General features: G+C 41.3%; 1 protein-coding gene across 4 annotated transcripts in view; it reads right to left on the bottom strand.

The window, feature by feature from the left end:
- Nucleotides 1-1,305: 1,305 nt before the first annotated feature.
- Nucleotides 1,306-11,698, bottom strand: part of gli1 (GLI family zinc finger 1) — a 57,297-nt gene continuing 46,904 nt past the window's right edge. For 3 of the 4 annotated variants that reach the window (XM_048198680.1, XM_048198683.1, XM_048198682.1), the window contains 10 exons: nt 10,783-10,884; nt 10,491-10,689; nt 10,231-10,372; nt 9,283-9,390; nt 9,011-9,148; nt 7,818-7,967; nt 7,569-7,733; nt 6,661-6,897; nt 6,254-6,566; nt 1,306-5,689 (listed from right to left, as the gene is read on the bottom strand). In XM_048198680.1, coding sequence (XP_048054637.1) covers nt 3,234-5,689; nt 6,254-6,566; nt 6,661-6,897; nt 7,569-7,733; nt 7,818-7,967; nt 9,011-9,148; nt 9,283-9,390; nt 10,231-10,372; nt 10,491-10,689; nt 10,783-10,884 — 4,010 coding nt within the window. In that variant the 3' untranslated portion in view covers nt 1,306-3,233. The remainder of the gene's footprint in view (nt 5,690-6,253; nt 6,567-6,660; nt 6,898-7,568; nt 7,734-7,817; nt 7,968-9,010; nt 9,149-9,282; nt 9,391-10,230; nt 10,373-10,490; nt 10,690-10,782; nt 10,885-11,698) is intronic. The other variant, XM_048198681.1, reaches the window with a different exon arrangement.

The following is an 11,698-nucleotide window of genomic DNA, read 5'->3' as shown; positions in this document are numbered from 1 at the left end:
CACAGGACCTGCAAAGATTTTTCTCTGGTGTGTGCTGCGGTTAGTCATACACAAATTTTAAACTGTGTGTCAGTGTCAGAGCATGCGAGCTGAGCGCGAGCTCAAGCCAGAATACACTTTGTGAAATGCTGGATCGAAAATGTGAAATAAGTTTTTCTAGTTGACTAGTAGTTGTTCATTTAAGCCATTAGTTGACTAAACACATTTATATTAATTTAATTTCTTAAATACTGGAGAGAATAAACTAATAATGAGCGTTTATGTAATATATGCACTCAAGCGCACGCATAATGCTTGCCATAAAGAACCGGCAAAAGTAATGATTATGAATATGACAAAAAACAGCAAGGAGACATTTTAATTGTTTATTAATAAAGTAATGTTTTTCTGAATCAGTGTCGGCTGCAAAGATGAAGTTGACATTGCTGACTCTCATCATCTCCGCATATACTGGACGCGCCTAGAGAGAGAATGCACATTTAATTCGGATTAGGCTACATAATCAGAGTAGCCTATTTCTTTTCGTTTTTAGATATTTCAAGCTTTCTATAGATATATTTCTCATGTCTGCGAGGCAAACAGCCTATACGCTGAGTTTCGGTTCATTTAGCCTATAAGTCGTGCTCCAGTTCACGCGCCAGTGATCGCGCCTGCGCCTGCCATGATTATATTGCCTGCTATATTTGCTTCTTATTTATTAAATCCAGGCAATTGGTTGATGAAACATTGATTAAAATTAAGATACAATTTTTACCAAACGAAATTCACTTTAAAGAGAGGCTTTCTATAAAACAAAACTTAATGAAGTGGTCAAAATCATGTCTGACCCTCTCCATGACTCCCGATATATTGCGCATCTTATGATGCATCTATGATCTTACTCATGCTGTTCATGTTTCATAATCAAGTAAATGAATTTAAAACATAACAAAGGACTATTAAAACATATATATGAAACTACATTTTCTTTAATGACAGTACAGAGAAATTTCATAAGCACGAGTCGGATCAAGAATTATTTATTCTTAGACTTATATTTAATATTGGGGGCATTCAAGTTATTTGACTTTTTTTTTTTTTTTAAAGTAACCCAATAGTTACTTTCCCTGGTAATTAGTTACTTTTATAATGATGTAACTCAGTTACTAACTCCGTTACTATTTGTGAGAAGTAACTAGTAACTATAACTAATTACTTTTTTAAAGTAACGTGGCCAACACTGGTCATGTTGTTGTCCAATATTTTCAGTGTTTTCCAGAATGGTACATGGATAAGAATAAAGAAACTTTATAGTACAACACATCATCTTCTTCCATCACAGGCTCTGTTTATTTATAAACTGGTATAATATAGTACCTTTGTACAAAAATGTAGAAAATGGTACGCAAAAATATCACTTAGTTTCCTTGTAAATAGATGAGATAAATGCTAATATCATAAATCTGTTACTACTTTATGAACTTTTGCCAGCAAAAAGGTTTGAGTGAACTGTGACAGATATAAAAACACACAGAAAAGCAAAAACCACAAAATGTTTTTTTGTTTTTTTCTTTAAAAAAGAGGAAACATTCTTTATCACAGCAATATGGAAGCACATGATGGTGTTTCTCGCAAGTATCAAGTGTGGCCTCGTCTCAGTGCCAGTCGTCTTTGGTATGCCCACAGAAAGTGGAAACACTGGGATTTTTAAAGGGTTGTGTCCGTACCGCACCCCTCGATAACACTTAAATGACAAATAGATACTTAAAATGAGTTAGGCACAATGTGTTGAAATAACAGAGGACTTAAAACCAAAAGCTTGACAAACATCAAGTACCTGCACTGTAACTTTCATACTATGTGGAAACTTTAATAAAAATTCATCACTTCTCCTCAGCTCAGTGCTGTTGTCAGTGCAATGCATATGCATGCTAGCTTGGGTTATGTGGCGCAGCGCAGACTAAGAGAAACATTACAAAAAAAAACACAACTCAGTGCCGTTGCCCTTTAACGTATCTGTCTGAAATCAGACTAGTCAAACAATCAGAAAACAAACACTACAACTTTGAATGAATATTATGATTCAAAGCCACTTGTCTAGACCTAGAGCGATAATTGACAAGGCTTTAAAATACTGTTCTGTAATCTGCCATTATGACAGTAAGCAATGAGTTTTAATGAGAAAACCCTTTCTCTTAAGCCCAAAGTATACTTTTGTGTGTGTGTGTGTGTTACGCTCATGTGCACAGTGCATATAACGCAAATTTCATCATCATCATAGCCCCTTTTTTCTAACCACATGTAGTCTGCGCGCTTAGCTCGCGCATGTGCCTTGAATTTTTTTGCACTAATTAGTTGGTCCACAAGGCGGCACTGGCCTGGCCTTTTCATGGTCGAAATAGAAATGGACGGCACATCAAACTCCAAAAGACGGAAAAACAATAAACTCCCGCTTGTGTGAGGGAGTTCAGAGATACAGAGAACTCTAGTTTAAAAGAGTACAAAAATGTTTTTTATTGCTCAAAACTTCTGGAAAGAAATAGCGCAGACGAAATGTAACTTTCAACCGCTTGTGTTCATGCTCACTGTCAAATGGAGTATACTTTGAAAGGCTATGCATTGGACTGTACTCATACGCTAGGTGTTTGTGTCAAAACTGAAGTATACTTTGGGCTTTATGCTGTGTTTATCCATCTATCCATGTATCTCGTTTTCTCCAACTTGTCGTACCTGTGAGGAATCAAAGATAAGAGGCCACAATTTGTCAAAGGCACTTGAGTCCTGTCTTTACCAATACTTTTAGAGAATGTGCCTACTAGCTTCTTCCTTTACACATTCACTCACTTTGTATTTCAGTCTTCTTATGTGGTGTTCATGTGGCTTTTTTTGCCAGTCCAAGTCCAGATATGTATCAAAAAGTAAATTTTCTTTGATTCTATCTTCCCACCAATTACAGTCCAAAGCTCATATTTACATTTTAAACAAAGACTTCCATCTTAACAGTCTCACAGTAGTGACTGGAATGCCCCTTGAGTAATAATAGTCATTAGGCCTCTGTGGTAATGTTTAGCAACATATTTCACACACAAAACTCTTACGCAAAATCTGCGAGATCCCATGTAGGACACCAGCAGAACCATCAGTACGTGGCGTGCAAACAAGAAGAGGGACGTTCAGAGGAACCTTTAGTGTTGTGAGGGCAATAGTTTCTGAGTCCACGTGCTCACTTTGGCCCAATTATATGTAGAAACACTTTAAGATAACGTGTTCAAGTACTTGTTCTCCCCGGCTAGGGACGTCAACATTGAGGTCATGTCCCCGATTGCCATATTAGAGAGGCCACTTGGAAGGGTGATGGAGGTTTGGGGTGTGGTGAGACGGGAGGAGGTCTGAGAGGAGCACTGGTGGTGTCCCAGTGGTGGGTTTATTGGACTGTAAGATGAAGGCTCTGGGTCATCGATGATGGAAGCAAAGTCAATCTGAGCGTTCTCCAAGTCCAGGTTTTCTAAGGCATTGGACATGGGTGCAGGGTCCGAGTAGGCCATCGATGTGGATTTGGTACTAGGGTCTATCCCTGTCAGGTGTTGCTGGGCCAGACATGGACCATCCTGAGTCTTCTCTATGTCATGGTGCATGTGTATCTGGCCTGTGTAATACATGGGATTGTTGTTATTTGTGAAGTTTTCTGAATGCTGCTGCTGCTGCTGTTGAACCGGTGGGAGCCGCACTCCTCTTCTGGGACTGGCGGTGGAGTGGACCGGGCTGAGGTGAGGTGGGCTGCCCAGATAAGCCCCACCTGCCTGCTGGGAGAGGCTGTTCTGGCGACTCAGAGGCTTCCGTCCCTGAGGTGGTCGTGGCACCATGTCTGGCCCGTAGCAGGAGCCCTGCATCCCGGCTGTATGCTCCTTGACAGAACTGGGAACTCGATTTTGTGGTGGGCTCATCAAGTTCTGATTCGGGAAGCCTTGATAAGTGTTACCGGGGTAAAGGTTCTGGTTAGCTTGTTGATGCTGTGGGCTGTGCTGCAGCATCGCCGTTTGTCCTCCCATGTCTATGCTGTCAGGCTTCCCGGAGAGACCATCGACTACCCTCTGCTCCTGCTGCTGTTCCCATAGGAGAGCCTGCTGTGACTGCACGTAGTTCCTCACCATCATCTCTTTCATTTGATGCATTGGTGTCTGCGACCTGCGGCTCTCCGCCAACGCAAGATTTATTCCTCCGCTGCTCGGGAACGATCCCGCCTGGCTTTGCTGCGGATGTCCGGCTTGTGTTCCCATCTGGCCATGATGGAAGTCACAGCTGGCATTGGAGGACCTTCCCATGAGCCCTTGGCTTTGCGGTGGATATCCCTGCATATTCGTATTATGCCGATGCTGGTGTAGAGGTTTGGTGTTCTGGCAGGAACTGGATCCTCCCATGGACGGATGGAACTGTTCAGGTTTTACAGTAACTCTTTGATGGCCAGGGTCAGATGCAGGGTCGTATATGCCCTGTTGAAGGTAGTGCTGTCCTTGCATGCCTGCACCCTGATACTGCATGCCGGTCTGAGGGCTGTGGAGCTGGTTGGTCTGTCCCCAGGGCCCTGAACCTTCACCTTGACTAGGATAGTGTGGGCCGGATGGACTGAGTTGACAGGTGCTCATGCCATACTCAGCTTGCTGTAGAAGATTGTTCGCAATTTCAGCCTGACCCATCACCCCGGTTGCGCAGATCTCCTCACTCTGGCCCTGGTACGGACCTTGCATTTGAGACTGGTAGACTTGATCCATGCAGCCCAAGCCTTCTTGTCCAGGAGACAGTTGACTGGCATTGTGAGGGTGGTGCTGAGTTTGCTGGTAGCCCATGTAAGCTCTGTCTCCACCATGGATCAAGTTGCCCTGCTCTCTGCCTTCGGTGTTCCCGTGAGGTTCCATGGCCATGGCCTCCATCATGACATTTTCAGTGATGCTCGGTGGACGAGGTGAGTACATGTGCCTGCTGAGAGCGGTGTCAGACCCGCACTGCTGCAGCGCGTTGCGGCGACTCATGAGGGACACGTTGCTCAGGCTATTAAAGCGTTGCACTTTGGGTAAACCCTGCGGGTCAGCCCCTGAGCGCACTGGATCGCTGGCACGTCTCGTGTTGTTGCCGGGTGCCTGATGCGGATAGATCACTCCCGTGCCGTATTCGGCATTAGCACTGTGCCTCCTCATGCCACCTTGCTGCAGAAATGGAGGAAGAGGCTGGCCATGGCATTCTCTCAAGAATCCCACATGTCTGCCAGGGGTGCCAGGTTGGTCCATGTTGGGTAGTGGGGTGGGCGGTGGGCCACCTGTTGCCGCTGCATATTTAGCCTTCAGACTATACTGCTGCGCAGGAGTGAGACTTGGAAGACCTGGCAATCCGCCAGCGTTCTGGCACGATCCGCTTCTTTGGCTGTTCTGAGGAGACAGTGGATCACCGGGCACATCGGTCCCCATCACAGACTGGCAGTGACCCACCTGGGACACTTCACTGGAGCGGCGGCTTGACAGGTAGGGCGAGACCATGGAGGAACGGCGGCTCACTGTGTAGGCAGAGCTGAGGCTGCTGGTGCCGCTGCCGCGCCGATCGTTAGGTGGGCAGGACATTCCCATTCCACTAACTCCGCCCAGATCAGGGGCAGAAAGCTCCATTACCCGCCGGTTGGAGAGCAAGGGTGAGGGCGCACACATGCCCATCATCTCTCCTGCTGTTGAAAGGAGCAGAGAATAAAGCAGAGTTAGTATGAGAATTACTCAATGGCAGAATTTCTGGAAAAGCATGAGGCTAGCAACGCTAAGGTCATGGGTTTGATTATTATAACATGACAACCTTAAGTGCATAAAATGGCAAATTAATAAATGTAAATTGTAAATGTTAAGTTCTGATGACCTAGCACAATAAAAGTTTTTAATGCAATAATAATTTGCAGTGTTTATACATTTTTGTTGTGGTTAGTTATCATTCAACAACAATTTTTTTATAAATTAATTGCAATAATAAATTGCGATCAGCATTAATTTTTGCAGTTTTTATTTAGACATATTTGTTTTAGTCATTTAGTCTTTTTTTTTTTAAATATCCTGTCAAGTCATATTCATTCATTTTAGTCAGTTTTCATTTTTGCATTAATTTTAGTTTATGAAAATAACCTGCTAGCATCATCATTATGCACATATTCGTTATGGTTGAGGAAAACAAAATACCATTTTTCATCAGATTAACACTGACTGCAATCAAAAATCAAACGTGCTTGATTTGCTTTCTCTTTCACCTGAGAGAGCCGGTAGTTTGTTTCCTCCGCTCCGCCCAGGTGGCGTTGGTCGGCGAATTTGCTTCAGTTTGTCAATCTTCAGGTTCTCCAACCTCTTCAAGGCCTGTACGGACATGCACATTCCCCCCGACCCCACGCCACCGCTGGACTCGGCCACACCAGTGTTCCCGTTCTCCTCTTGTGTGGTCAGGTCCTCGAGACTGCCCGCTGCATTAAGGTTCATCTCCACACCGCTGTCGTTGTTGTTGGCGCTCCCCAGTGGAGAACGTTCGCTACTACAGGACGACTGGCCACCAGGGCTTGGCTGAGATTTCTAAAGGAATGAGAGAGAAATGATTCACTTGACCATCCATTACAATGAGCATTGAGCTAAAGTTAAAAATGGTAAATCAATGTTCTTGTCTTACCAGTGTGGTTTCCGGAGCGAGTAATTTGCAGTCCTCTCTGCTTCTCTCCTCTTTTTCTATCAGAAGTTCAGAGCTTTGACCTGCAGGGGTCAGACCTGGAGGACGTGGACCGGTGTCTCCGCGGTGCTTTTTAGTGATGTGAGCCTCAGGTCCGTGTACCGTCTTCACATGCTTCCTCAGAGAGCTCGGGTCTGTGTAGCGCTTTGTACAGCCGGGAATCTTACAAACGTATGGTTTCTAAAGGCCAGAGAGAGGAGAGCATGGTTGGCATGTAAACAAAAGTTTGGAAACAAAACACATTTGTGAACTACTGGTTAATTGATTTTAGTATTTCTCCTCCAGCCTGGCATGAATGAAGAAAGAATGTCAGGTTAGACTATTAAATGTATTGAGGCATTTTTCTGCTGCTGTATTTATATCATGAAAAGTGTTAAACAAATACTTTGAAATTAAAAAGAAATGCTGTTTGAAAGTGCCTTTAAACTGATGCAACCAATTAACCAGATTTATAGTTGTATCGAAGTGCATATACATTATAAAATACAAAAAAGCAAATTAACCAGCAGATAAACGTGTAATTTAGTTAAATTTTTTTGTTCAAATGACTTAAATTTTTTAATAACTCATTGGTGCAATAATAAATTGCAATCATTGTACATTTTTTTGTTTCAGTGAGTTTATGTCTTACAAAAAATGAATTGCATTAATTTCTAATCGATTGCAATAAGGATTTTTATATAAATTAATTGCAATAATAAATTGTGATCAGTGTTTGTACAATTTTTTGGTCAGTTTTTGTCTTACAACAAAATAATTGCAATAATTTGAACCGCATGTTCATTATAAAAGAAAAAATGCAACACACAACCAGCAGATAACCATGACGTATATTCGTAACCATGATGTACCTCATTGGAGTGTGTTCTGTTCTGGTGCTTGGCTCGGTCTGACGCGTTGGAGAAAGCCTTGTTGCAGCCCTCGTGTTCACACACGTACGGTTTCTCGCCGGTGTGCGAGCGCAGATGAGTCTTCAGATTCTCCAGACGCGAGTACGCTTTATTACAGCCTTCGAACTGATGCACACGAACATAAACATTTATATTCAGTTGTTTTCAAGAGAGTTCAAACAGAAGCCATCGAACAGAGATGTAACTCACAGTGCACTTGTGAGGTTTCTCGCCGGTGTGTCTGCGCATGTGGACCACCAGCATGTACTGCGCCTTGAAGGGCCTCTGCTCTCGAGAGCAGTCCTTCCAGTGACACACGAACTCCTTCTTCTCCCCGTGGATGTGCTCGTTATTGATGTGCTGTGCAAGAGAAAGAGAAATCATGACAAAAGAAAAGGGATGCTTGACGGAACACCTGGTGCATGTGTTATTTATATAGTATTATAGTACTTATTAATATTTTGAATTAGCAGAATTAAAATTTATTTGTATTTTTATGTGATTTTATTTAACACTTTACAATAAAATCCCATTAGTTAACATTGAGCAATTCATTTGTTACAGTATTTAGTAATCTTTGTTAATTATAGCTTGCCCCTATTTGGGTGTGAGCAAAAACATGCCGTTTTTGTGTTTGTCCCTTTAAATGCAAATGAGCTGCCCGCTTTCCAGAAGAGGGCGGAGCTTTAACAGCTCAACAACAACAAAGCTGGAGAATCTCACGCAGCCAAAATGACGAAAGTGTTCAGCCTTACATTGTTCAAACCGGAGTCGACACTGATGGAGAGACTCAGGAAGAAGTTACAACTTTTAGAATGAAACTGGACGTTTCTGAAAAAGCGATTTCTGTAATAGAAAATATCTCTCTTTGCATTGAACTTTGAGCGTCGTAACTTTGCATATGTTGTTTATGATCAAACAGCAACATTACACACTAACTAAAGTTAAAAAAGAGAAATCATAATCAAACACCCCTTTAACATTGACTAGGATTAATAAATGCTTTTCACTCTTTATGTTAACTAATGTAGTTAATGTTAAACCTTATTGTAAAGTGTTACTATTTTTAATATATTTCAATTTAGCTTTATTATTTTTCTCCAGTTTTAGTGATTACAATAACAACACTGCCTGTGTGATTTTTCAATCTGAACGGAATGAGATTTCAGAGCTTCAGAGGAAGGGGAAATTGATTTTCTTTCTTTTTATCACACAAATCTTTCATTACTGACTTGACATATAGCATACAAGTCATGTGGACTGCTGTTATGGTGCTTTCATGGCTTTTCTTCCTTTTTGGAGCTTGTCAGACAAAGACAAAATGTGAAACAAAATGTGAAACAAAGTAGTAACAGATTGGCCTGGAACGACAGGTGAGTAAACAACTCTTAAATCTTTCTTACATGCACGAGTTGTTCCTGAGTGTCGAACTCTTTGCTGCAGCTTTCCCAGTGGCAGTTGGTCTCGTAGATGGCCTCTGGTTCAGGTTTCTCCTCTTTATCCAGATCATCTCTACCTTCTAATAGACCCAGGAGAGGATCCTGCGTAACACAGCGCATGAGCCGAACAGTGAGCCTCATGTCGGAATCGCATAAACATTCTCGAGTATATACAGCCTAACTTCTGGAGGATGTGAACATGACGTAAAGTATTTTCCGATTATTCCGAACATTACCTGGGTTCCAGTGGAGGACGGACTCGCCACGTCCCCCTCCGAATGCTCCTCCAGGCTCTTGATGTTAATGCTGTCCATCACGCTTCCCAGAACCGGTTCTGTCTTCAGCTGAGGACACACGGCAGGGTTATTATCCTCAACTAGCACTGAGACATTTTCATGAACTGTTTTATCGGTGAAGTGGCTTTAAAACAACCTGCACTGCATAAAGTGCTCTTGAAATAAAGGTAACGTGATTTAACAACTGACATAAAGCAAAAATATTAGATGAAAAACTTGTTCAAGTTGACGTACTAAAAGTATTAAAACTAAAATAAATAAAATTATAGCTAAATATAAAAAATGATAACACTTTACAATAAGGATCCATTTGTTAATATTTATGTTAATTTCGTATTTAATAAAACTCATTCAGTTCATTGCCAGGGCAACATTTCTGATTTTTGTTTATAAATAAAAACTAAAACTCAAATAAGAATAAATTAAACCTAAATAGTAAAAATTATGAATACTCATAAAATTAAACTATAAAATTAAAAGCTAATTCAAAATATTGGTAACACTTTTCAATTAGGTTTCGTTAACATTAGTTAATGCATAAACGCAAACGCAAAAAAATATAAAAGTATAAAAATAAAAGCTACTTTAAAATATTAATAAAAATGGTAACATTACAATATGAGACATTACTTAGTGAAAAATCATTCTAAAGCATTTATTAATCTTAGTTAATATTAAATTTCAACATTTAATAATACATTATAAAATCAAAACTTGTGTCTGTTAATATGATTTAAAAAACCTGAACTAACAAGCAAGAGTTGTGCTTTTATTAACTATCATTAAGATTAACAAACACGATTAATGCATGAACTAAAGGGATCTTAATGTAATGCACTGACACACAGAGCACACGACACTGACAGTGACGGACGGGACGGCTCTCACATGTGTGTGTTTCGGAGGGCCGTGAAGTCTGGGGTTGTGCGGAGGCAGGCGAGGTGGAGGCCCGTGGCATGATGGAGAGCTGTACATGTTCCCCTGAGGTCTGGACGGGTAGTTCATGGAGCTGGAGAATCCCAAAGACGGACTGAAATCATAAGGAACACGTGGATATGGACCAGTGTGTAAATGAAGCCGAGGTTCCTGAAAATTTTAGTTAATGTTATTGCATTGGATTGCAGAGGCGCTGTAACGCAGATCTTCACCTCATGGTGCCCACAGACAGATGCCCGTATGAGCTGGCAGCATTCTGCCCACAGCGAGAGTTGACAAAGGCCACCAGCGAGTTGGGCGAGGTCCGTATGACGGTCTGCAGGTCCACGCTGGCGTCGGACAGGGGCGAGATGGACAGCGCACGCTTCTTACTCAACTTCAGCATGGAGCGAGGGGTCGAGAAACAAGATGCTGTCGGACACATTAGAGAATCGGGAACATTTGAATGTGTTGTTAAATTATCGAAATAATAACTATAAATATTTTCGGGTTGGTCCGACTCACCGTCTCCTGATCCCATGTGTTCGGATCCTGGCTGGTGATGATGAGACAGGTTGTGATGAGATGACATCATGCTCTGGTTACAGTAGGGGGCGCCACTGACACCTAAAACAACAATACAGATCATGGGCCTCATTCATGAAACATAAGCAGCAAGAATTTTTGTTTTAAATTTTTAAATCGTTTGCAAAGCCGTTCGGACGTACATTTTCTGATTTATGAAAATGTTCGTACAGAGCCTCATGCGTACATGCACATGATTTACTAATTTGTTCCTTTGATTTACTAAATTGCACACGATTTACTATTTCGTTCCCTCGATTTGCTAAATTGCACGAAAGATTTACTATTTCGTTCCCTCGATTTACTAAATCGCATGCAAGATTTACTATTTCGTTCCCTCGATTTGCTAAATCGTGCACACGATTTACTATTTTGTTCCTTTGATTTACTAAATTGCACGAAAGATTTACTATTTTGTTCCCTCGATTTGCTAAATCACGCGCACAATTTACTATTTCGTTCCCTCGATTTACTAAATTGCACGAAAGATTTACTATTTCGTTCCCTCGATTTACTAAATTGCACGAAAGATTTACTATTTCGTTCCTTTGATTTACTAAATTGCACAAAAGATTTACTATTTCGTTCCTTTGATTTACTAAATTGCACAAAAGATTTACTATTTCGTTCCCTCGATTTACTAAATTGCACGAAAGATTTACTATTTCGTTCCCTCGATTTACTAAATCGCATGCAAGATTTACTATTTCGTTCCCTCGATTTGCTAAATCGTGCACACGATTTACTATTTTGTTCCTTTGATTTACTAAATTGCACGAAAGATTTACTATTTTGTTCCCTCGATTTGCTAAATCACGCGCACAATTTACTATTTCGTTCCCTCGATTTACTAAAT

The sequence above is a fragment of the Megalobrama amblycephala genome, linkage group LG8, assembly GCF_018812025.1.
Source record: "Megalobrama amblycephala isolate DHTTF-2021 linkage group LG8, ASM1881202v1, whole genome shotgun sequence".
Taxonomy (NCBI): Eukaryota; Metazoa; Chordata; class Actinopteri; order Cypriniformes; family Xenocyprididae; genus Megalobrama; species Megalobrama amblycephala.
Note: the sequence above shows the minus strand (reverse complement) of the source record. Positions and strands in the feature narration are given on the sequence as shown.